At 43.1% G+C, this 27214-nt stretch overlaps 1 protein-coding gene across 3 annotated transcripts in view; it reads left to right on the forward strand.

Moving 5' to 3' along the window:
* KIF24 (kinesin family member 24) overlaps positions 1–27214 on the forward strand; it is a 90879-nt gene that overhangs the window by 51015 nt on the left and 12650 nt on the right. For all 3 annotated transcript variants that reach the window (XM_059411476.1, XM_059411474.1, XM_059411475.1), the window contains exons 7-12: positions 6479–6600; positions 7450–7555; positions 16411–16482; positions 19209–19318; positions 23544–25778; positions 26963–27056. In XM_059411476.1, the coding sequence (XP_059267459.1) occupies positions 6479–6600; positions 7450–7555; positions 16411–16482; positions 19209–19318; positions 23544–25778; positions 26963–27056 (2739 nt within the window). The remainder of the gene's footprint in view (positions 1–6478; positions 6601–7449; positions 7556–16410; positions 16483–19208; positions 19319–23543; positions 25779–26962; positions 27057–27214) is intronic.

The raw sequence follows: 27214 nt of genomic DNA on the forward strand, positions 1-27214 counted from the left end.
AGGAATTCCCTTTTCTGTAGCTATGAGCCATCACTGCGTCAATGGGCAGTCTGGTGTCAGATCACCTCTTCTACCCTGGAAGAGTTTTTTATGCACTGCTCTGTCCTGAGTTATCTTTCCTGATAAGAGCAGAAAGAAGTTTCTTGTTAGTCAATGTGTTATCTCATTGCCATTAATACTCTGTAATATATATGACAGTATACAAGAAAGCCAGCTGAGATCAAGGTGGAAAGTTGATATAAATTATGGATACCCTCATAAACATTTGACTTAAAACAACAGCACTTGCTAACTCAAGTCTCACACTTTCTCAGGTATCACTGTTCATGCTCACTCAGGTATCACCCATGTGTTTGCTCAAGTGTCACTATCCGGTGTCATCTTTGAGTGTTGCCCTCACAGATCACCCTCAGGTTCACTCAGGAGATGGCCACTTGTTGCCTGCCTGCACAACTACCAGCCTCATTTTTTATGGGGTTTTGTCCTTCCAGGGCCTTTCTCCTTCAGGTGTATTGTACTACCTTGTCTTTTTTTTTTTTTAAGACTTTATTTATTTATTTGACACAGAGAGAGATCGCAAGTAGGCAGAGAGGCAGGCAGAGAGAAGGAGGGAAGCAGGCTCCCCGATGAGCAGAGAGCCTGATGTGGGGCTCGATTCCAGGACCCCGAGATCATGACCCGAGCCGAAGGCAGAGGCTTAACCCACTGACCCACCCAGGTGCCCCTATACTACCTTGTCTTTTTTTTTTTTTTTTAATAAACATATAATGTATTTTTATCCCCAAGGGTACAGGTCTGTGAATCGCCAGGTTTACACACTACACAGCACTCACCATAGCACATACCCTCCCCAGTGCCCATGCCCCCCCCAGTGCCCCTCCCCCCAGCAACCCTCAGTTTGTTTTATGAGATTAAGAGTCACTTATGGGGGCGCCTGGGTGGCTCAGTGGGTTAAAGCCTCTGCCTTCGGCTCAGGTCGTGATCTCAGGGTCCTGGGATCGAGCCCCGCATCAGGCTCTCTGCTCAGCAGGGAGCCTGCTTCCTCCTCTCTCTCTCTGCCTACCTCTCTGCCTACTTGTGATCTCTCTCTCTGTCAAGTGAATAAATAAAATCTTTAAAAAAAAAAAAAAGAGTCACTTATGGTTTGTCTCCCTCGTGATCCCATCTTGTTTCATTTATTCTTTTCCTACCCTCCAAACCCCCCACGCTGCATCTCCACTTCCTCATATCAGAGAGATCATATGATAGTTGTCTTTCTCCGATTGACTTATTTCACTAAGCATAGTACCCTCTAGTTCCATCCACGTCATTGCAAATGGCAAGATTTCATTTTTTTTGATGGCTGCATAGTATTCCATTGTATATATATACCACATCTTCTTTATCCATTCATCTGTTGATGGACATCTAGGTTCTTTCCATAGTTTGGCTATTGTGGACATTGCTGCTATAAACATTTGGGTGCACGTGTCCCTTCGGATCACTACGTTTGTATCTTTAGGATAAATACCCAGTAGTGCAATTGCCGGGTCTTAGGTTAGTTCTATTTTCAATTTTTTGAGGAACCTCCATGCTGTTTTCCAGCGTGGTTGCACCAGCTTGCATTTCCACCAACAGTGTAGGAGTGTTCCCCTTTCTCTGCATCCTCGCCAGCATCTATCATTTCCTGACTTGTTAATTTTAGCCATTCTGACTGGTGTGAGGTGCTATCTCATTGTGGTTTTGATTTGTATTTTTCTGATGCCAAGTGATGTGGAGCACTTTTTCATGTGTCTGTTGGCCATCTGGATGTTTTCTTTGCAGAAATGTCTGTTCATGTCCTCTGTCCATTTCATGATTGGATTATTTGTTCTTTGGGTGTTGAGTTTGCTAAGTTCTTTATAGATTTTGGATACTAGCCCTTTATCTGATATGTCATTTGCAAATATCTTCTCCCATTCTGTCAGTTGTCTTTTGGTTTTGTTAACTGTTTCTTTTGCTGTGCAAAAGCATTTGATGTTGATTAAATACCAATAGTTCATTTTTGTCCTTGCTTCCCTTGCCTTTAGCGATGTTCCCAGGAAGAATTTGCTGCGGCTGAGTTGTCAAAGAAGTTGCTGCCTGTGTTCTCCTCAAGGGTTTTGATGGATTTCTTTCTCCCATTGAGGTCCTTCATCCATTTTGAGTCTATTTTCATGCGTGGTGTAAGGAAATGGTCCAGTTTCATTTTTCTGCATGTGGCTGTTCAATTTTCCCAACACCATTTGTTGAAGAGACTGTCTTTTTTCAACAGGACATTCTTTCCTGCTTTGTCGAAGATAGTTGACCATTTCTGGGCTCTCTATTCTGTTCCACTGATCTAAGTGTCTGTTTTTGTGCCAGTACCATACTGTCTTGATGATGACAGCTTTGTAATAGAGCTTAAAGTCCGGAATTGTGATGACACCAACTTTGGCTTTCTTTTTCAATATTCCTTCGGCTATTCAAGGTCTTTTCTGGTTCCATATAAGTTTTAGGATTATTTGTTCCATTTCTTTGAAAAAAATGGATGGGATTTTGATTGGGATTGCAATAAATATGTAGATTGCTTTAGGTAGCATAGACATTTTCATAATATTTATTCTTCCAATCCAGGAGCATGGAACATTTTTTTTTTTAAGATTTTATTTATTTATTTGGCAGACAGATCACAAGTAGGCAGAGAGGCAGGCAGAGAGAGGAGGTAGCAGGCTCCCTGCTGAGCAGAGAGCCTGATGTGGGGCTTGATCCCTGGATCCTGGGGTCATGACCCAAGCCAAAGGCAGAGGCTTTAACCCATGAGCCACCCAGGCATCCCTAAATAAATCTTTTTAAAATGAATATTTATTGAGAATTTACCATGTGCCAGTCATGATTCTAAATGCTTTACATGGGGGTGCCTGGGTGGCTCAGTGGGTTAAAGCCTCTGATTTCGGCTCAGGTCATGATCCCAGGGTCCTGGGATCGAGCCCCACATCGGGCTCTCTGCTCAGCAGGGAGCTGCTTTCCTTCCTCTCTCTCTGCCTGCTGGCTCTCTGCCTACTTGGGATCTCTGTCTGTCAAATAAATTAAAAAAAATTTTTTTTAAAAATGGTTTACATGTATTATCTTTTTTTGTATTGTCATTTTTTTAGTTGTCTTAAATAATCTATGAGATTATGATCTTACAGGTAAACTAAGGTTCTGAAAAGTTAAGTGACTTGCAAAATTTTGCTCATTGCAGGTTCAGCCAACCATATGTCAGAGCTGGCATGCATACCCAGTCTTAGATTTCACTACCTTAACCCCCTACACTTAAGTCTGTATGTCACTTGGAAAAATTTGTCTGATGATCTTCACAAACTGAGTCATTTTACTCCTCAGAGTTCAGCTGCTTTAGGAATGGTGATTGCAGTCTATTTCTGAAACTGAGGAAATGACCAGAACCTGAAATTCCTTCATGCCTTCCCTAAAAGGCATTTAGTCAGGAAAGTTCTCAACATGTTAGGTTTTCTGAGACATACTCACAGGTACCTAATATATCATGATAGATAAGGTGGACAAGGTGCATGGAAAACCATGTCTAAAAGTCTATCATACAAGCCCAAAAGTCAGTCTTTCTTGGCTCCCCTGGGGGTGAACCACAACCCATCCTTTGAGTTTCTGTCACTATCTACAGTTCCTGGCCCTGAGGCCTCTCAGACCTTTCACTATGTCCTAGCGGAAGTAGCATGTTTACTTTCACATATGGCAGAGGACACCTGGCTTCTAACCCTAGAATTCTTCTAACCCGACCATATTTGACCTTTGTGTTCTTGGATAAGTCACCAACTTCTCTGTGTTTTTCCCCTTATCAAGCATATTGTTTACATAAATTTCGAGATTTAAAATATCTCCCCTGTCTCTTCATGGTGCTTGTAAAAGACCAAAATGAACAAAAAAGCAAAAAAGGTGTGAGAACCCTAAAACTAGAAGGAAATACACCAGACTCTTGTTAACCCTGGGATAATGGGAGGTATATATTTTCTTAATATTTTTCCTGTATCTTCCAAGTTTTCTGCAGTAAGCACATCTTCTTTGCTGATAAAAAAAAAGGAAAGGTTTGATAAAAAGAACATCACACCTTCTCATCATGGCCTTACAGTCTAAGTAAGCATGAAGTCAGAGTGACAGGGGACATTAGTTACAGATGTGCATTTTCGTGGCCCAGCCAGCCATTGGAGCTCAGTGGGCAGCTTATGGCAGGGACACCTGCCACACCCATTTTAAGGGACTACTGTTCTCACTCTTCCCAGTTTTGATTAGCAGTAACATACTAGCCATGTAGTTGAAAATCCAGTGTTACAGAATTAACAGGTTCTTCCCTTTATAAAAAGATTCATCAGATAGATCTGTTATACTTTTAGTAGATTCTAAATTTGATTTTAAAGTACAATTCTAAATCTCATGTACAGATAATTTTTAGAAACACAACTGCTTAAACCATGAAGGAACTTACTAAACATTAAAAAAAATTTTTTAAACATTTTTTAGTTAAATTCAATTAACATGTATTATTGGTTTCAGAGGTACAGGCCTGTGATTCATCGGTCTCATATAAGGAGCAGTGCTCATTACATCACTTGCCCTCCTTAATGTCTATCACTCAGTTACCCCATTCCTCCCCCTCCTCCCTTCCAGCATCCCTCGGTTTGTTTCCTAAGTTTAAGAGTCTCTTATGGTTTGTCTCCCTCTCTGGTTTCATCTTCTTTTATCTATTCTTCTCTTCCCCTGTGAGCTCCTGTTTTGTTTCCACATGTGATCATATGATAATTGTCTTTCTCTGATTGACTTATATCACTTAACATAATACCCTCTAGTTCTATCCATATTAGTTAAACTTGTAAAAAGTACCTGCGTGTTAAGATATTTTATGGCCTATTGCTGGAGTTTGAGTCTGGCAACCTTTGGACTCTTAATTTGGAAACTGTGGTTATGTTCAGTAAAATACAAATTAAAAATTTGAAAGATTGAGAAAATTGAAATAGGACTTCCTTACCCTTAATTCACTGCAAAATAAATGAATTTATCAGAAGTACCTGACAACTTAGTGGAAACCACATGAGCTTTGGAGTCAGACATACTGGATGTGGAATTTGGTTCTGTCACACAACAGCTTTTTGTGAGCAAATCAACCTCTTTTTTTTTTTTCTTAAGATTTTATTTATTTATATAGAGACAGATAGTGTGAGCAGGGGAAGGGCCAGAGAGAGAACCTCAGGCAGACTCTGTGCTGTGCACAGAGCCCCACCAAGGGCTCGATCTCACCACCTTGAGATCATGACCTGAGCTGAAACCAGGAGTTGGACACTCAACCAACTGAGCCACCCAAGTGCCCTGTGACTCAACCTCTTGAATTTGTCTTCAACATATACTGGGCACAATATAAGGAACTCACAGGGCGCCTGGGTGACTCAGTGGGTTAAAGCCTCTGCCTTGGGCTCGGGTCATGGGTCCTGGGATCGAGCCCCGCATCAGGCTCTCTGCTCAGCCCGGAGCCTGCTTCCTCCTCTCTCTCTGCCTGCCTCTCTGCCTCCTTGTTATTTCTGTCTGTCAAATAAATAAATAAATCTTTTAAAAAAATATAATGAACTCACCTCATATCTAGGCTGTTGTGAAGATTCTATCAAATAATGTTTTATTTAATAAATACTTTTTTTTCATTTTTAAGTAATCTCTACACCCAACATGGAGCTCAAACCCACAACCCCAATATCAAGAGTCACATATTCCACTGACTCAGCCAGCCAGGTACCCCTCTGTCAAATAATATTTCTTCACCTTTTTGATTCTCAGTAATCAGCACTCCTTCCTCTGTCTAAAATCATGGCAGCATGTTCACATATGGCTGTGTTTTCAGTGGCAAGAGGCAGTCCTGAGACTTCACCTCTATTTCCCCTTTCCCTTCGGGCTATAGGGACCCAAGTTAGTCTCTACTTCAATGATCTTAATGGAAATCACATCAATTGTGATCATGTCAATTGTGATAGCTCATTACTTCTGTGTTCCCACACATCATGCTGGCCCCCTCTGTGACTGCTTCCTGGTGGAACAGGTGATTGTAATCAGTCATTCCATGATGCATATTTCTGTCTTTGCTTTAGTTCCTAAGATAGATGGGTGGTATGGGACATGGGACATTGCCTTAGAGACAAGTCATGCCCTGGAGACTGTAGTCAGGCTAAATCTATCAAAGATATTAAAATGAATATATAAGATCAAGAAGTAAATTATCTCTTGAGCTGTTGAATGTTCTCCCCAAGGTTAGTATTCCCCATTGTTTGCACTGCTGTTGGGTACTTACTCTGTATGATTACATGCTTTGGCAGCTTTCTACATAGAATGAAAATACTGCTGTGTACTGACAGTTATAAGCCTGGTTTCTGTGGCTCTCAGCCAACACTTAGGACCCAGGGGAATTTTTCACTTCTTGAGGGAATCACCCTATGGATTTTATTTTCAGGTGATTCTGAAGGGCAGCAAGGAGCGCAGCACTGGGGCCACTGGAGTTAATGCGGACTCCTCCCGCTCCCATGCTATCATCCAAATTCAGATCAAGGATTCAGCCAAGAGGACATTTGGCAGGTGAGTTGGAAATATGCAAGGAATTGCATTATCTGCCTTTCCCTAATGTGACTTTGAAATATGTGTTATCAACAACAGGACATTCTGCCACCATAGAGTTTTTCATAAATATCAGGGATACAGAGTAGAGTTGTTAGCCCTGAAATAAATCATTGTATTAAAGTGCCATCAGTTGATTAACCATGAAGTAATGACCTATTGTTGGTCAAGCCTAAGTTATTAAAAGGGACATTGATTGCTTCTAACGTGAAACACAGTATCAGCAAAGAAATAGTAGGAAATGCATCTCAGCTTACAGGCCAAAAAAAAAAAAAAGAAAGAAAGAAAAGAAAAAAATTAATCTATCCTCCTTGAAAGAAGCCATAAGACAATTGGGTACATTCATTGCTCCTTTAGTGCTATCTTAGCAAATTCTGCCACACTGATGGATGAGCCTCTCTCACCTCTGAGTAATGAGTCTTTTTTTTTCTTACTTACTTATAATTCCTCCTCTTCTTCTTCTTCTGTTTTTGAGGGGGGGACCTGGAAAGCAGCCCACAAAAGTTTCTATTTAATTACCTAAGTGGCCACCTAAGTGATTTGCATTGTAGTCATTTAGCCTTATAGGAAGAATGTTTTATTAATTTTATTAATTTCTCACAAATGATTAAAACCAACAGAAGTGTCTGAGCAGTGAGGGCAACAGCTGACAGATCAGAGTCTTCTAATAATTTTGGAAAGCTGACAGTATGTTTTTTCTTTCCAGAGGTTGGGCCAGTGTTAGTTTCTTCCTGCTGCCCCAAAATGCTGACTGATGTAAAAATAAACCAAGGCCCCCAAGAAGTTATCCCTGCTGTGTGTTTTCTCTAGGATCTCTTTTATTGACTTGGCTGGCAGCGAAAGAGCAGCAGATGCCAGAGACTCAGACAGACAGACAAAGATGGAAGGCGCAGAAATAAACCAGAGTCTTCTGGCTGTAAGTTGTTTGAAAGCTTTGATCTAAAAATCCTTCTTCTTTTTTTTTTTTTTTAAGATTTTATTTATTTATTTGACAGACAGGAATCACGAGTAGGCAGCGAGGCAGGCAGAGAGAGAGGGGGATGTAGGCTCCCCACTGAGCAGAGAGCCCGATGCGGAGCTTGATCCCAGGACCCCAGGATCATGACCTGAGCCGAAGGCAGAGGCTTTAACCCACTGGGCCACCCAGGCGCTCCTAAAAATCCTTCTTAAGAGATTTTTGCCCCTCTTTACATGCAGCCAGAGTGGGTGAAGGTGGGGTGGGGTAGAATCAGCAGAGCAAGGGCATGCTCCTGTCTGGAAGTGGGGTTCCAGGGTTAGAGATAGAGGCTGCCCAATCAGATTCTTAGAAGTTCTAGGCAACTCTTTCCTTCTGTTCCTGCCTTCTCTTCCTCTGGTCAATCCCTTAGGAGCAGAAAAGTATTTCGGCAGCAGCTGAATGGTTAACTTAGGTAAGCTTTCTCTCTCTCATCAAGTTTTTAAATTGTATTAATTTTTCAAACAACAAAATAGAATAAATCACATAATGACCTCCCAAATACTTGCACCCAGCTTCAACATGTGAAAAATCTACCGAACCCTTTCTTTCCCCTGGTTAGATTATTGTAAAGCAAATCCTGTCATCTTGTCGTTTCTTCCACAAATGTTTCATTATCTCGAAGAGATAAGGACTCTTACTTTTGAATATAACTGTAATGCCATTATCATACCTGAGGAAGTAATTATGTAATGTTATCTATTATCCAGGAAGTATTGTGATTTCTCCAGTTGTCCCATAAATGTCTTTTCACAGTTTGTTCAAATCAAGATGCAAACAAGACCCTTGGATTGCTTTTGATAGTCTCTTTTATTCTATATCAGTTCTTTTGTTTTCTCTCTTATTTTTTTTTTAAAGATTTTATTTATTTATTTGACAGATCACAAGTAGGTAGAGAGGCAGGCAGAGAGAGAGGGGGAAACAGGCTCCCCCAGGCGCCCGGGTTTCTCTTTTACTATCAGTGTATTTATTGAAGAAAACTGGGTCCATTTGCCCTATAAGATTTTCCAACATTGGGAATTAGGTTGACTGCATCCCCACATTCATGTTTATCATACTCTAGCCTCTGTGTTTTCTATAAAGTGGCTAAGATCTGTATTCGGGCTGTACAGGAGGGAGCCACTAAGCCACATGTAGTTACTGAGCACTTCAAATGTAGCTCCTCCGAACTGATACATGCCTAAGTGTAAGATATACACTGGATTGTGAAGCAGGTATAATATCTTATTAATATTTTTTCATATTGATTACATGCTAAAATAATATTTTTGCTGGTTTTTTTTAAATGTATTTGGCTATATTGGATTACATATAGTTAAGATTATATAATTAAGATTAATTTCAGGGTACCTGGCTGGCTCAGTCAGTTATGCGTCTACCTTCAGCTCAGGTCATGATCTCAGGGTCTTGGGATCAGCCCACATTGGGATCCTTGCTCAGAGGGGCTTCTGCTTCTCCCTCTCATCCCCCCACTCATGCTCTCTCTTGCTCACTCTCTGAAATAAATAAAATCTTAAAAAAAAAAAAGATTGATTTCATTTTTTAAAAATGTGGCTACTAGAGATTTAAAATTATACACAAAGTTTGCGCTTGGGGCTAACATATTCCTATTGGGAAAGCGACTGTACTAGAAGCTTGATCAGATTGAGGTTCTGGTTTTTTGGCAGGAATTCATGGGTAGTTTTTAGACTTCTTATAGGAACACATCAGGACATACAGAATGTCTGGTTGTCTTTTTGTGATTTTTTTAAAAGATTTTATTTATTTATTTGACAGAGATCACTAGTAAGCAGAGAGGCAGGAAGAGAGAGTGGGAGAAGCAGGCTCCCTGTTGAGCAGAGAGCCTCATGTGGAGCTTGATCCCAGGACCCTGAGATCATGACATGAGCTGAAGGTAGTGGCTTAACCCACTGAGCCACCCAGGTGCCCCTCTTTTTGTTATTTTTAAGAATTAAAGGTTCAAGTGTTGACAGCATAATTTCTCCTTTATAGTTTCCTATCAGACTTTTTCATTTAATGGGTTTACCAGCTATAGATAAGCATCACCTGTATCTATTGTTCCTTTAGGGATTCTGAAATTGTGATATTCTTATTCTCATATTCCTTCTTTATTAGCTGGAAGAATTTTTCTTCAAGTATGTGATTATGATTATCCTGAAATATAGTTCATTCAGTAGAGACAAGATAAATGCTTGCTTGATTCTTTGCCTTTACTCACCAGTTTTCAGAATGATTGTGTCCTAGTAACCTAAACCCGACCAATTAATTTGTTGTTATTTACTGTTTTGTTTGGTTTTGTATTATTATAGACTCATTGTAATCATTATTCTTTTTGTTATTTAAATATACATCCTTTGGGCAGTGGGAGCCTTTTCAAGTATGTTCCTCTAGTTTTTTTGACCAACTATTAGTCTCTAATAGCTTCTAGCTTCCTGGCATTCTGGCAAGACAAGATGTTCCAGGCTCCTCTTGTACATTTCCTTCCCCAGACCTTGAATTAGGCAATTCTTCAACAAGCCTTGGTTTTAGAAGGAAATGGCATTTTGAGACCAGTTAGGGGTGCTAGGGGTGCTTACTACCACTGTGTTAGTCCTTGCTTCTAGGCATTTTTGTTGTAGCTAGGAAACTGATTTTTTTAAATTATTTTTAGTAACATATCATGTATTATTTGTCCCAGGGGTACAGGTCTGTGAATCATCATGATTTTTTTTTAAGGATTCATATTAATAAATTAATTCAAAAGCACGGTAAGCAGGAGAGGGAGAGGCAGGCTTCCTGGCAAGCAGGGAGCCTTATGCGGGTCTCGATCCCAGGACCCTGGGATCATGACTTGAACCAAAGGCAGACATTTAACAATTGAGCCATCCAGGCACCCTACAGCATTTATATAATTTATTTGCTCTTCTTCAGTATATATGTGTTTCAAAATAATGCTGATATTTTTCATAATATGATTATTGAATTCGGAGTAAGATTTCTTTGCAGTTTCCTCTTCACCCTTAGGTTGTGTCCCACTTAGGTGTACAGTCATAATACTGTGTTGCACAGTCATTTGAAATCTTTTCTATGTGTTTAAGCTTACCAATTTCATATTCGGTTGAAGTATAAACTGTAGAACAAGCCAATCTGAAAGAAGTCTTGTGTCTATCCCTGTCCCCGCAACCCTATTACCTCCCACTTCTTAGATAACCATTTTTTTACTTATATATATATTTGTATTCACCTCGAAAAAAAGGGTAGTACACTGTAAACACTTTGCTCTTTTCACTTAACAATATCCTAGCACTCACTATGTGGCTGTATGTAGACATCTTCCTTGTTCCTTTTTGCAGCTGCATAGTGCTGCCTGTGCCCCTCCATATTACTTAAGTCCTTCTGATCAGAACTGAAGTCTCCACCTAGACACTTTATTTCCAGGCCTCATGAGGGATAAATTGCAAGGCAAAGAGAGGTGAGAAAGACAATCTGCATCTCTTTTTACTTTTTCAGTTTCTGAATAATTTTTTTTAAAGATTATATTTATTTATTTGACAGAGATCACAAGTAGGCAGAGAAGCAGGTGGAGGTGGTGGGGGGAAGCAGGCTCCCCGCTGAGCAGAGAGCCCAATGCCGGGCTCAATCCTGGGACCCTGAGATCACTACCTGAGCTGAAGACAGAGGCCCAACCCACTGAGCCACCCAGGAGCCCCTGGTTTTTGAATAATTTTAGATTTACCAAAACAAAGTTGCCAAAATTAAATACACAGCATTCCTTCACCCAGTTTCCATATTACTTATATCTTGTATAGCCATAATAAAATATCTAAATCAGGAAATTAACATTGTAGACATCAATCCCAAGACAACAACAATAACATTGGTATACTATTTACTAATCTACAGACCTTGTGTGAATTTCACCAGTAGTCCCACTAATGCCCTTTTTTGGGTCCAGGATCCTGTTACGTTTAGTTGTCATGTTCTCATAGTCTCAGTTTTTGTCATCTGTGACTTCAACACCTTTGAAGAGTGCTGTCCTGCCTGGTTTTATGGTTTTGGTTGTTTTTGGTTTTGTTTTTTGTTTTTTGTTTTTTTTAATATTTTATTTATTTGACAGAGAGAAATCACAACTAGGCAGAGAGGGAGGAAGAGAGGGAGGAGGAAGCAGGCTCCCTGAGGAGCAGAGAGCCTGTTCCGGGGCTCGATCCCAGGACCCTGAGACCATGACCCGAGCCGAAGGCAGAGGCTTTAACCCACTGAGCCACCCAGGCGCCCCGGTTGTTTTTGTTTTTTGTTTTTTTTGCAGATTGTCTGTGAATTTGGGTTTATTCAGTGTTTTCTCAAGATTAGATTGAGGTAAATTGAGCAAGAATACCACATAAATTGTACCCTTCTCAGTGAATCATATAGGTGGTACATGAAGTCAGTACATCTCATTACTGGTGATGTTAACTTTGATCACGTATTAAGATGTTTTGTGCTGGGACGCCTGGGTGGCTCAGTTGGTTAAGCAGCTGCCTTCGGCTCAGGTCATGATCCCAGCGTCCTGGGATCGAGTCCCACATCCAGCTCCTTGCTCTGCGGGGAGCCTGCTTCTCCCTCTGACTCTGCCTGCCACTCTGTCTGCCTATGCTCGCTCTTGCTCGCGCTCTCTCTCTGACAAATAAATAAATAAAATCTTTAAAAAAAAAAAAAAGATTTAAATTAAAAAAAAAAAAGATGTTTTGTGCTAAGTTTCTCCACTATAATGTTAACCATTTTCCGTTTGTAATTAATAAATACCTTGGGGCACCTGGGTTGGTTAGGTGTCTGCCTTTGGCTCAGGTCATGATCCCCACATCCCGGGATCATGCCCTGTGGCGGGCTCCCCTCTCATCAGGGAGTCTGCTTCTCCCTCTGCTCCTCCCCCTGCTCATGCTTTCTTGCTTGCTCTGCATGTTCTCTCTCTCTCTCATAAATAAATAAGTAAATAAATGAATAAATAAATAAATGACTTATGGGGAGATAGTCTGAAACTGCGCAATTTCCTATTTACATCACACTTTCACTGCCTAATTTTATCATCTGTTGATGATTTTTTTTTTTAAGATTTTATTTATTTGAGAGAGAAAGAGTGAGCATGAGAGGGAGAAGTTCAGAGAGAGAAGCAGAGTCTCCGCAGAGCTGGGAGCCCGATGTGGGACTTGATCCCGGGACTCCAGGATCCTGACCTGAGCTGAAGGCAGTTGCTTAACCAACTGAGCCACCCAGGTGCCCTTCTGTTGATGATTCTTAACCTGGAACAATCATTACTGTGATGTTTACCTGGTGAGATTTCCTGTTCCTATCATCCTTTTTACATTAATTGGTCGGAATTCTGCTGTAAGACAGAGCTGTCTTGGGGCGCCTGGGTGGCTCAGAGGGTTAAAGCCTCTGCCTTCAGCTCAGGTCATGATTTCAGGGTCCTGGAATCGAGCCCCGCATCAGGCTCTCTGCTTGGCAGGGAGCCTGCTTCCTACTCTCTCTGCCTGCCTCTGCCTACTTGTGATTTCTGTCAAATAAATAAATAAATGAATCTTTAAAAAAAAAAAAAAAAGAGCTGTCCTTTCCCTACAACTAATTTATTGGGTTATTTATAACAGTAAGATATTTCTTTTATTTGCTAGATTATAATATATTTTTATTATTTATTTTATTGCTTAGATTGTTCTCAAAGGCTGATAAGGATTAGTGGCCACACTTGGATTTGAGTATGTAAGGGGCAGGTGTAACTCGGGCCAAGGGTTTGGTTACCTGTTTGTCCCTTTTGGAGAACTGTCCCAGTGGTAAAGTTTGGGGATATTGCATTGATTTGTAATAAAAGAGGAAATTCCCTTGTACAGGTTTCTCCTGCTATCTGAAAGTAGAACTTCCCTATGAAATCTTTTGTAAGCCAAAATGGCATAAGGCAAAGAAGTGATTACCATTAATTTATACGGAAACAAAGGTGAGCATTCCCAGACCCCAAAAATAACTTCTTAGGCTTTTCTGATACCTTAGCACACATCTTGATAATGGATGCAGAAAATAAATCAAGATAAAGCACAGGTGGGCCTGGCTGGCCCAGTCAGTGGAGCATGTAACTCTTGATCTTGGGGTCATGAGTCAAGCCCTACATTGGGCATAGAGTTTACTTTAAAAAAAAAAAAAAAAAAACTAATAGAAAAAAGCAAAAGATAAAGCACAGATGGTTGCAGACACAGTTCAAAACTATGGCTTAACCAACTGAGCCATTCAGGTGCCCCTACTTTTATTTATTTATTTATATTATACTTTTTAAAAAATTATTTTATTCCCTTTTTTTTTTTTTTCATTTCTTTTCAGCGTAACAGTATTCATTATTTTTGCACCAAACCCAGTGCTCCATGCAATCCGTGCCCTCCTTAATACCCACCACCTGGCTCCCCCAACCTCCCACCACCACCCTCCTTCAAAACCCTCAGGTTGTTTTTCAGAGTCCATAGTCTCTCATGGTTCACCTCTCCATCCATTTCCCTCAACTCCCTTCTCCTCTCTATCTCCCTATGTCCTCCATGTTATTTGTTATGCTTCATAAATAAGTGAAACCATATGATAATTGACTCTCTCTGCTTGACTTATTTCACTCAGTATAATCTCTTCCATTCCCGTCCATATTGCTACAAAAGTTGGGTATTCATCCTTTCTGATGGAGGCATAATACTCCATAGTGTATATGGACCACATCTTCCTTATCCATTCGTCCGTTGAAGGGCATCTTGGTTCCTTCCACAGTTTGGCAACCATGGCCATTGCTGCTATAAACACTGGGGTACAGATGGCCCTTCTTTTCACTACATCTGTATCTTTGGGGTAAATACCCAGTAGTGCAATTGCAAGGTCATAGGGAAGCTATATTTTTAATTTCCTGAGGAATCTCCACACTGTTCTCCAAGGTGGCTGCACCAACTTGCATTCCCACCAACAGTGTAAGAGGGTTCCCCTTTCTCCACATCCTCTCCAACACACGTTGTTTCCTGTCTTGCTAATTTTGGCCATTCTAACTGGTGTAAGGTGGTATCTCAATGTGGTTTTAATTTGAATCTCCCTGATGGCTAGTGATGATGAACATTTTTTCATGTGTCTGTAACCATTTGTATGTCTTCATTGGAGAAGTGTCTGTTCATATCTTCTGCCCATTTTTTTATATGATTGCCTGTTTTGTGTGTCTTGAGTTTGAGGAGTTCATTATAGATCCTGGATATCAACCTTTTGTCTGTACTGTCATTTGCAAGTATCTTCTCCCATTACGTGGGTTGCCTCTTCGTTTTGTTGACTGTTTCCTTTGCTGGATTTGAGTATGTAAGGGGCAGGTGTAACTCAGGCCAAGGGTGAGATTTCCTGCATCCATTATCAGAATGGATGGTATAGCTTGTACTACTTATTTTCTGCATCCATTATCAGAAGCTTTTGATCTTGATGAAGTCCCAAAAGTTCATTTTCGCTTTTGTTTCCTTTGCCTTTGGAGACATATCTTGAAAGAAGTTGCTGTGGCTGATATCAAAGAGGTTACTGTCTATGTTCTCCTATAGGATTCTGATGGGTTCCTGTCTCACATTGAGGTCTTTTATCCATTTTGAGTTTATCTTTGTGTATGGTGTAAGAGAATGGTCGAGTTTCATTCTTCTACATATAGCTGCCCAACTTTCCCAGCACCATTTATTGAAGAAACTGTCTTTTTTCCACTGTATATTTTTTCCTGCTTTGTCAAAGATTATTTGACCATAGAGTTGAGGGTCCATATCTGGGCTCTCTACTCTGTTCCACTGGTCTATGTGTCTGTTTTTATGCCAGTACCATGCTGTCTTGGTGATCACAGCTTTGTAGTAAAGCTTGAAATCAGGTAACATGATGCTGCCAGTTTTATTTTTGTTTTTCAACATTTCCTTAGCAATTCGGGGTCTCTTCTGATTCCATACAAATTTTAGGATTCCAGCTCTTTGAAGAATACTGGTGGAATTTTGATCGGAATGGCATTAAAAGTATAGATTGCTCTAGGCAGTATGTCTTTGTATGTCTTCATTGGAGAAGTGTCTGTTTATTTGCTTTTAAATAAAAGAAGGGGCACCTGGGTGGCTCAGTGGGTTAAGCCTCTGCCTTCGGCTCAGGTCATGGTCTCAAGGTCCTGGGATTGAGCCCCACATCGGGCTCTCTGCTCAGCAGGGACCCTGCTTCCCTCTCTGTCTCTCTCTGCCTGCCTACTTGTGATCTCTCTCTGTCAAATAAATAAAATCTTTAAAAAATAAATAAAAGCAAAAATTCTCTATGGATTTAAGTTAGTGCGCGCTGCTGCTTTCTTTCAAAGTAATTATCAGAAAACTTATATCTGAATCTACACCTATAGGTGTGCATGTGTTAGCACGGAGATGGGGGAGTGGTATATAGGTATTTTCTGTACTTAAGCGCACCTATAACTGCTAATCGTATGAGAGGAGGCAAGAAAAAAGGAGCTGGCAAGCCTAGACTGCACCACATGAGCTTGGACTCTGGGGCCTGTGGGAAAGTCCCTGGTTTTCTGTTCCCCACTACTGGGGCTAATCTAAGGATAGAGCCTTTAGGATGGGAGACCCTCAAATAGACACAGGGAGCTCAGGATGTTCACCCTTCTAGCTTGATTTTTCCTGTTGGACAAGAAACTACCAAAGCATTTTGACTTCCTTTTGGAGGACTGTCTGAGAATGGCTCTTTTAAGAAAAGTCTGATCTGTTCCTCTCTCTTTGCATGTGGGATTTCCTGCGTTTGTTGTTGATCTACCTTTGCAGCTGAAGGAATGTATCCGTGCATTGGATCAGGAACACACCCACACTCCCTTCAGGCAAAGCAAATTAACTCAGGTAAAGTTAAATGTGAACTTTGAGTTTGTTCTGTTTCATTCGTTTGTTCGTTCTTACATTCATTTGTTCATTCAGCAAAGCCTCCACTGCCAGCAAAGCATGATGCTAAGCTCAGGGAGGGGGAGGACAGGGAAGGAGTCACATTCCTTCCAGGTCATTCTAGGCAGAGATGGGCATCCTCAGGCAGAGATGCCTGTGATATGAAGCAACTGAGCTTTCACGGGCAGTAGTGCACTTCTGGCCATCACCCAGCAGCTTTCTGCTTATTTCTAATATAAAGAAACATTTTTGATTTAATGGAGTCTCTGAGCCTTTGGCTGGTATAGCTTGTACTAAGCATTTTCTTAGCTGTGAGAGTGTTTCAAGACAAAAAATAATGGCTGGAGTTAAAGATAAGATCTTTAAAAATTTTTTTTTAATTTATTATTTGCTTGTTATTTTATTTATTTATTTATTTTAGAAATTTTGTTTATTTTTTTTTTAAGATTTTATTTATTTATTTGACAGGCAGAGATCACAAATAGGCAGAGAGGCAGGCAGAGACAGAGAGAGGAAGGGAAGCAGGCTTCCTGCTGAGCAAGGAGCCCGATGTGGGGCTTGATCCTAGGACGCCGGGATCATGACCTGAGCCAAAGGCAGCTGCTTAACCAACTGAGCCATCCAGGCATCCCCAAACTGTGCTTCTTAATGAATGGAAAATGCCAGTAATTCAGCACTGTAATGGCTTCAGAACAGTGGCCCAGGTAGGGGTCTACCTACCTGAGCCTACCTAACTGCCTAAACAGACTGCTGTGAAGACAGTTATGGGTGCCCATGATTCCTTTCTGCACCATGTCCTGTGCTCAGTGGGGGACAGACTAGCGTAGATGGCAGTCTAGGTAAGGATCTTTGTATTTTAGCAAAGGTTCTTACTCTGTGCAGCTAACCTAATGGCTCCACAGGGCCTGGGGCAGAACCTGTAATATAACTCATTAGACTCATGATCTGTGGGTTGGATTTTATCTTCTCAAACATGATTTCAACTAGAAATTTAAGAAACCCTTTATGGGTGGTTAGTCCTGATTCTAAAAATTGGCTCTGACATTTTTTTTTTTTAAGATTTTATTTATTTGACAGGAGATCACAAGTAGGCAGAGAGGCAGGTGCGGGGTACAGGGAGCAGGGTCCCCGCTGAGCAGAGAGCCCAATGTGGGACTCAATCCCAGGACCCTAAGACCATGACCTGAGCCGAAGGCAGAGGCTTAACCCAGTGAGCCACCCAGGCGCCCCTTGCTCTGACCTTTTTTAAAACAAGTTCACCATCCCCAGAAAATGCGTTCCTATTTAATCCCACATCAGGCTCCTTGCTCAGCAGGGAGCCAGCTTCTCCCTCTGCCTGCGGCTCCCTCTGCTTGTGCTCTATCTCTCAAATAAATAAAATCTTTAAAATAATGATAATAACGGTAATACTTCAGAAAAAAATGAAAAAATAATTCAGGGTCACTCGGCTGACTCAATCAATGGAGTGTGACTCTTAATCTTGGAGTTGTGGGTTCAAGCCCTATGTTAGGTATAGAGATTGTTTAAAAATAAAATCGTTTAGGGGTGCCTGTGTGGCTCAGTCATTAAGAGTCTGCCTTCGTCTCGGGTCATAATCCTAGGGTCCTGAGATCGAGCTCCATATCGATCTCCCAGCTTGGCAGGGACCTGCTTCTCCCTCTCCTTCTGCCCTGCTTATGCTCTCTCTCAAATAAAGAAATTTAAAAAAATAAATAAAATTGTTTAATAATAATAAATCAAACAGTGTATGTATATACAAGTACAAAAGAGATGGCAAGAGGTACCTGAAAATCCTACCTCTCAGTGATAATCACTGCTACATTTTGGTGACTATCCTTCCAGATATTTTTCTGCGCACATATCTACATGTAGATCTACTTATAGAGTTACGGAATCATAAGCCTTCTTCATTCAAAGTTGTAGATCTTCCGTGTACCTAAGTTCAGGTATACCTAATTATTTTAAAGGTTGTGCTGTAGTCAGTTAATATTTATTTAGTTTGCAGGGCACTTGGGTGATTCAGTTGGTTAAGCTCCTGCCCCCGGCTTAGGTCATGATCCCAGGGTCCTAGGTTCAAGCCCTGCACTGGGCTTCCTGCTCAGCAGACAGTCTGCTTCTCCCTCACCTTCTGCTGCTCCCTGAGCTTGTGCTATCAAATAGATTAAAAAAAAAAAAAAAAAAAAAAGTATTCAGTTCCCTGTTTACAGACTCCTAGATTTTCTAATTATTATAATGCTATAAAGCGTATCCTATATATTACCTTTCTTTTTTAAATCAACTGAGCAGTTCTCTCTAGGATAATGTCCTGGAAGCATGCATATTTTTTATATTTTTATATATATATTGCCAAACTGTCTTCTCAAAAGCTTATACCATTTCATGGTACACATGAAATAGTATAGCAATGTAGAAAAGTGCCCATTTCCCTAGACCCTCACCAGGGCCAGGGTATTATGAGTCTTACTTAATCTTATGGGTGAAAAATACTAGTGTTTTTACTAGTTTGTTTGTATTTCTTTGGTTGGTGAAGTACCTTTTTTCTGTGTTTTTGATCATTTGTATTTATTCTTTGTAAATTGCCTTTTTGTAGCAGGGAGGGGAGCTATGGCCCCGTGTCCTGCACACAATAAGTAGTCAGTATGTCCTTTGTTAATTGACTTCGTTGACCTGCCTTCTGTTTTGGACAGGTCCTGAGGGATTCTTTCATTGGTGATGCCAAAACCTGCATGATCGCCAACATCTCACCAAGCCATGTGGCCACCGAACACACTCTGAATACCTTGCGTTATGCTGACCGGTGAGTCGCTCCCAGGTAGCAGGTTGTGTGTGTGTGTGTGTATCTCAAACACACAGAAATTTGATCTTGAGCTCCAGCAGAAGTCTGTTCTTGAGGCCATGATCCTAGTACCAGAGGAATGTGCAATTGGTCATTTGAAGAATGTGACCTGATAGGCCTTGCCATTTTACAAGTGTGAAAAGAGAAAGGGGACACATTCCCTGGTTCAGGAGACATCTCCATTAGAGACTTCTTTTTTTTTTTTAAGATTTTATTTATTTATTTTACGGGGGGAGAGAGCACGTGTATACACAGCGTGCACACAGGAGCAGGGGGAGAAGCAGGCTTCTTGCTGAGCAGGGGACTCGAAGTGGGACTTGATCCCAAGACCCTGGGATCATAGCCTGAGCTGAAGGCAGACGCTTAGCTGACTGAGTCACCCAGGCGCCCCCATCAGTGCCTTTTATTTTTTTATTTTTTCTAAAGATTTTATTTATTTGACAGAGAGATCACAAATAGGCAGAGTAGCAGGCAGAGAGGAGAAGCAGGCTCCTTACTGACCAGAGAGCCCACTGCGGGGCTTGATCCCAGGACCTTGGGACCATGACCTGAGCTGAAGGCAGAGGCTTAACCCTCTGAGCCACCCAGGCGCCCCTCATCAGTGCCTTTTATTTTTATTTTTATTTTTTTTAAGATTTTATTTATTTATTTGACAGACAGAGATCACGAGTAGGCAGAGAGGCAGGCAGAGAGAGAGGAGGAAGCAGGCTCCCCGCTGAGCAGAGAGCCCGATGCGGGACTCGATCCCAGGACTCTGGGATCATGACCTGAACCGAAGGCAGCGGCTTAACCCACTGAGCCACCCAGGCGCCCCACCATCATCAGTGCCTTTTAAATGGCTAGTGGGAAATGATATATTTCTTTGGAGTGGAAGGCTCAAGGTTTTCTTCCAGTTACTAGCCTCAGCCCTAATCTAAGGGAGAGAATACATGTTACTTGTCAAGGCAGAAGCGCTTAGAACTATGTAGGTCCAGGAGACATCACCCAGACATGACACGTTACAAAAGGTTAAAATGAACTCAGAGAAAGGCAGGAACTTTAAAAGGGCTTATTGGAAATTGGCAGTAAAGCTAGCCTGACTATATGGTCAGGGCTCTTTCTGGGGTGACCTTAGTATCTGCCAAGGTTCCCCTACCCCCATCTCTTACTCGTGGTCACATAGGTTTCCTAGCATGGGTGAGACACTATCATTTCCATACTTTTCTCTGGCTGCTTTGCTGCCTGGTCCTGTCTGGGAATGAGCTATCATTTAAGTTCCATGAGAACAGGAAGCCTTATCTATTTCTCCACTGTATCTACTGCCCAGACAATACTTGGTACCTAGTAGATACACAGTTAAGTATTTGTGAATGAAAGGAGGAACTCTTCCTGTGGTTATAAGAGTGGGCTCTGGAGTCAAGACTATCTTGGCCAATACCCTGCTTCTGCCATGAAATAGCTGAGCAGTCTCAGGCAACAGTTTTGGGCTTCAGTTTTATCTGACAGGTGATAATATTAGCATCTACCTCATAAAAGAGTTATGTGGAATCAATGAGGATACATTATGAAGGGCTTAGCACCACACATGGAACTAGTTACCAATCAATATGTGTTAATTTAAGCAATAGGTCCCCCAAATAGGTTTCCTGCGTACTAGCATTCCTTAGAAGAAAGGCTACTTTGTGGGGTGCCTGGGTGGCTCAGTGGGTTAAGCATCTGACTCTTGGCTGAGCTCAGGTCATATCTCAGGGTCATGAGATCAGGCCCCCGTGTCAGGCCCTGCGCTCAGTGAGTAGTGTGTTTGAGATTCTCTCTCCCTCTCCTTCTGCCTCTCCCCCTTTCATACACTCTCCCTCACTCTGCCTCAAATAAATAAATCTTAAAAAGAAAGGCTACTTCACAAACTGAGATCAGATAGAAGAAATGAGATGATCCAACCTTGTTGGGACCAAAAAACGAATATGGCTTGAAATTCTTTACCTCCACGTATCCATTACCCAGCTTCAACAACTGATAACGGTGAACAGATCTTGTTTCATAACCCCACTACTCCCTGGATGATACGTTATCATTTGCTTAAAGTAAGAATTTCATCATTAGGAACAGAGAACAAGACATCTCCTCTCTTAGTGCCTCAGTAAAGGAAGAGAAAAATCCCTTTCACATAGGAGAGGTATTAAGTATAATTGAGAAATTATTTGAAATAATTTTGGCTTTAAAAAGAAGTATAATAGAAATCTCTTCCATTTGAGGCAGTCTGATAAATTATTGAAAATGAATGAAAGCCATTTGTTTTATGTGCTTAAATGAAGCCTAATGAAATTAATTTTAGGTAATTATATATACACGATTTTATTGCTTATTTATTTAAGATTTTATTTATTTATTTATTTGACAGAGAGAGATCACATGTAGGCAGAGAGGAAGGCAAAGAGAGAGGGGGAAGCAGGCTCCCCGCTGAGCAGAGAGCCCAATGCAGGGCTTGATCCCAGGACCTTGGGATCAAGGCTTTAACCCACTGAGCCACCCAGGCCCCCTATTACTTATGTAAAAATTTATTCTGATTTAAAATTTTCTTTTTTCCATATACTAGAATATTGCTAAGGAATCCAAAAGTAAAGTTCCAGCTGGACCCCTAATAGGTTTACATTTATCAGAAAAGCTTAGTGACAGGAGTGATTTTGGGGATAGGAAGAGTACACTGGAAGCATTTAGCATCAATAACCAAATTACCTGTAGGATTCCCTCTGGCACTCAGCTTTCTAGAATTATTTACTGTGAGTCCTACTAGAGGGAAATGTTGGTGTTTCTCTCCTAATTAAACTAAAATAATTAAGACTTTTCTAACAGGAAGTAATTTGGAACCATCTAGACTTACTTGGCACCTCTCAGCCCATTTCCTTGTATGTATGCCCTACTGCAACACCTGAACAAAGGCCCATGGACACGTGTCTTCAGTCACATTCTGCATCTCTTTGCTTAGCTGTATTACCTGCCTGCCTTGGCTCCCAGACTTCAAGGGAAGATTTAAATCAAGTCTCAGTGTCAGGCTTAGATCTTGGTTTTCAAAAATGGCCACGGGGGTCATTGAGCTCCCCGTAAGGATTGGATTAAAACCAAAACAAAGGCAAAGACATTTTATGGGAGCCCCAGGCAGAAGTACTGCTCCCTCCTGGGATATTTTAGTGAACAGTTTACAGACCACTGGAGAATCACATTTTTACTTGGTGTCACCTTGTGATTCTAAATTCTTACAGTGTTTTTAAATATCACAAGAGTTAAGAGATTGATCTTGACAAATGAATCCTGGCAGAGATCTCTAAAGTTCCCAAGTGGAATAGAGCATGGTTCTCTATTCTCTATCTAGCAGGTGATTTTGCATTGGACATTTGGCAACGTCTGGAGAGATTTTTGATCATCATGACTAGAGAGTAGTGCTACTGGCATTTAGTGGGTGGAAGCCAAGAATACTGCTAAACATCCCATAGTGCATGAGGCAGCTCCCTACAACAAAGCGTTACCTGGGTCCAAAGACCACTTGTGCAAATGTTGAGAAACCCTAGGAATAGACAAGTCACTTTTCCTTTAACAGAATTAGCACAAACCTGCTTATTTCCAGAGGATTTTGCTTCCTGAGTACCCAGCAAGTTTGAAGGAACCCATTTTTTTTTTTAATTTTATTTATTTATTTGACAGACAGAGATCACAGGCAGGCAGAGAGAGAGGAAGGGAAGCAGGCTCCCTGCCAAGCAGAGAGCCCGATGCGGGGCTCGATCCCAGGACCCTGGGATCATGACCTGAGCCGAAGGCAGAGGCCTTAACCCACTGAGCCACCCAGGTGCCCCTGAAGGAACCCATTTTTTTAGAGAAGCCTAAAAGGAGATGGATTGTAGGAAAAGGGGGCTCTGGCTATGGGGTAGCAGGTGAGTGGAGACACCAGGCTCCTGAGTTGGCCCATCTTCAAGAAGTACACACGGGCCCTAACATGGGGGGATGTGGTACGGTTCTGAGACAAGCTTCACTGGCCTATCCCATGGGACTGAGGCATTTTCCAAAACTTTTGATCATAGAATGTATAGTATATATTTATATCCTAAGACTGTACCCATCTTTTTTGTAATGCTTTTCTTTGGTTTTTGAAAAGTATAGAAAAAGAATTAAGGGGCATGCTAGAATACACATTTTAACATAAAATGGTCATTTACAGGGTCAAAGAACTAAAAAAAGGCGTTAAATGTTGTACTTCAGCTACAAGTCGAAATCAGACCTCTGGAAACTCTTCTCCAAAAAGAATTCAGAGCTCCCCTGTGGCCCTGCCAGGGGACAAGTGTTCTCCCAAAAAGGTCAAGCTGGGGCTTCAGCAGTCATTCATGGCAGCTCCTGGCTCCACGAAAGGGAAGGCCTATCCTCTGGCCAGCCACCCGCCCAACATCCCTTTTGCACCTGTACCTAAAGTTCCTGGTAAGACAGGTTCATCCAGAGGGAGTCCTCCCCAGGAGTGGGTCGTTCAGACCAGCCCTGTCAAAGGAGCCACGCAGTCTAGACATTCAGCCAAAAAAAGGGCAGAAGAGTCTGCACCCTTGTGCTGTGAGAAAAATCAAATGGGCAACAGAACTGCCCGCAGGTGGGGAAGCAAGGCCGCCGGCCCAGGAGAAGCCCCAGCACGTGGGAAGCTACCCTCCAAGTGCAAGACAGTGCAGCCTGTGCAGCCCGTGCAGCGGCAGCTGGTGTCACGGGCCGAGCTCTCCTCTGGCAGCCTCCACCACTTAGCAAAATCTGGGCAGGGCAGCAAGGGGAGCACACCTGCCAGGCCTGCCTCAGAAGTGTGGACAGACATCCCTCCACATCAGAAAGAGAGGGAGGAACATTTGCGCTTCTATCATCAGCAGTTCCAGCAGCCACCTCTCCTCCAGCAGAAGTTCAACTACCAACCACTGGAAAGGTTTTTATGCCAGTACAGGCCCCTGGAGGGGCAGTTCCAGAATGAGACCCCTCTCCCCTTCTGCTCTTACTCTGAGAGCCAGGATGGAGCCCATGCTGAGGATCTTGATGACAGCGATTTCAGTGAAGATTCTTTTTCACATGTCTCCAGTCAGAGGACCACAAAGCAGAGAAACACCCTAGAGAATAGCGAAGGCTCCTTCTTCCTTCATCAGAGGGAGGAAGGCGCTGCGGAGGTGGCCGAAAGGCAGCAGAGTCTGCTTTTTAACCCCAGGACAGATGGTGACGAGAAGGGCCCAACTGGAAACTGGATGTACTCTAGGAACCCCACAAATTACAGAGGAGCAGCTCTCAGTCATGGCCACGGCTCAAGTAAGGTGACTTTGGACTGCAGCAGAGAGGAGTCTTCCTCCTTGGAGCTTTCCCCCAGAGACAACCCAACAGAGAAGCCTTACTGCTCACAGGTAGACTTTGTATGTGGCCAGAAAGGTGGTGGAGACCCACCCTCTGAACTCAGACAGAATGCTTTCAGAAGTGAGGCTCCTGGGCAGGCTGAGGGTAGTTCACTACCCCCAGAAGAAGACAGTTTCATTTTCTCACTATCCCATGAGGCATTTCCAGGATCTCCAGACCAAAGAGAGACAGTCAGCACACCTCTGAGAGAAGTTGGCCAAGACAGCCCAACTCTGGTGACCGAAACCATGAAAAACAGTTACCCTTACCAAGAAGGCAACTGTAGAGGGGAGTCAGGCACATGTTCTGAATATGCTTCTGGACTGATGGCTCCCCTCACTGTGTCCCTCCTGGAGAACACAGACGATGAGGGCCCTCTTCCCTTGGAACGGCTGGCCCAGGATGGGCTTGCTCACAGTCCAGTGGCAGCAGGGGGCCCACCTGTGGGCAACACAGTGTCATCTGGTGATCAGAAAGCACTCCTGCCAGTGTCTTCAGCAGCTGGGCACTTGTGGCTCTCATCATCTCCCCCTGACAATAAGCCAAATGGTGATCTTCCAGCTCTGTCCCCATCACCCATCCGTCAGCACCCACCTGAGACGTTGCCCATCAGTGAGACTGACCCAGGGGAGGTCTGCCAGAGCAGAGAGCCTGTACTATCCTCCCAGGAACACTCAAGTAGCAAGCGGTGTGATGCTGATGCTGAGGCGGCAGAGCTGAGCAGCTCCCAGGGTTTTCCAGAAAAGCCCTTCCCCCACATACATATTGGAGGACCCCACCCTGCACCTCTACTCACCGCACGAACAGAAAGCAGTGTTATGGCTGACCAGCCCTGGGCCCAAGAACGAAAATCTCCAAAAGGACTTGGTTGGCAGGAGCTAAGTCTGCTGAGAGACCCCATCAAGTTGCCCTGCTACAACAGCAACATCATGTGGCTCAAATACAGGCCGATCCCAAGGTGCTTAGCAAGACCAGGCTCTCCCCTGGCCCCTGGCAGCTCTCCAGAGACTGCAGGGACACTCCCTCAGCTCACCCTGGGGCCTGCACAGTAAGTTGGACACCCTCCCCAAGACTGGCATCCCTCCTCCCACCCCAGCTTAACATTTGTTTGTTCTGGAAACAGTTATCGTTTTTTCAGTGTCAGAGCTACACTACCAACTAGACAGGCTTTGCCCGCTTTTCAAGGGAGCAGGCCTACCTGGGTGGGTGAACCCTGAGTCTGGAAAAGCTGGGCCTTGGGTGAGAAAAGGGAGGATCCGTCCCCTTCAGCAAGCCTGGGACCAGTGGTGACATCAGAGTCCTCTTCATTCTGTCAGGTCTGTGTTCCTGGAAGTGCTGCCCAGGGACACAGCAGTTACAGCCTTGTGCCCTCAGAACCAAGGCAGGCTGGGGAACTTGCAAGATGGTGAAGGTCAAAAACAGAGGGACTGGTGATTTGTGCTGCTTTCCCCAAAGGATGCTGTGAACAGTGCAACAGAAAGAGAGGCCACAGAAAGTGTAGAGAAAGGAGGCAGGGAGATCCAGCAGGGCCCCTCAGCATTAGGGGCCGAGGAGCTGGTAGGTATATGGAAACAAAGGCTACAGCCCTTTGCTAGGGTTCCTGGGATCTAGGCCAGCTGTGTGTCTCCTGCTCACTGGGGCTCAGGCCAGGGCCAGGGACAAAGAGGACATGGAGGGATACACAGATGAGGAGCCTGCCTATCCCAGGAGACGATCTTGCTCTCTCCATGGCCTCTACCCAGTGGTAGGATCTGACAAAAGGCAGATCCTCCAGTTTCGAACTCAAAGCCCCTGCTTTGGTCCTTGGACTCCCTCAGGAAGGAAAAATGGCAGGCGAGGCAGCAGGCCACACCTTGTCCCAGGTGTGCCAGCTACAGTGGTCATAGCCTTGAGCCTTTTGGCAGGGAAGCCATGGGAAGCTCCTGTAGTAGGGGAGAAGCAGCACTCATCCCTGTCCCTCAGTGTAGCTGGGGGAGGCAGGGACAGATTGAGAAGCCCCACTTTCCCAGTATGTTCTTGGTATAATTTAGTCCCTAGATAAGTCCTGAGAAGAACAGGTGACAGAGGAGGAGCGGGGGGGGGGGGGGGGAGGCATGTGTTGGCCCCGGGTCAAAGTTTTGACCATTCTGAGGAGGGGTAGTTCCTGGCCTGGAAATGAGGCTTAGCCTCAGAAAGCTGCCTGGGAGAGATGGGAGGCCCAGGGGATCACACTATCCCCTCTGGTGTTCCCAGGCAGGTGGTCATCCGAGCACACCAGGAACAACTGGATAAAATGGCAGAACTGGTCTTCAAGGAGGAGACCCTGATGAGTCAGCTGGCTCTTCATGTAAGTAGCCTTGGCTAGACACTCAGGGGCTGGTGGGAATTAGCCTGCAGGTACTCTTCTGGCCATCCTTGTTTGCTGTGGCTATGGTGAAGGGTCTGCTGTCCTACTCTAAGAGGACTTGGGCCTCCTCTTGCCATTCCTCTGACATAGCTCAAGGG

The sequence above is a fragment of the Mustela nigripes genome, chromosome 9, assembly GCF_022355385.1.
Source record: "Mustela nigripes isolate SB6536 chromosome 9, MUSNIG.SB6536, whole genome shotgun sequence".
Lineage (NCBI taxonomy): Eukaryota > Metazoa > Chordata > Mammalia > Carnivora > Mustelidae > Mustela > Mustela nigripes.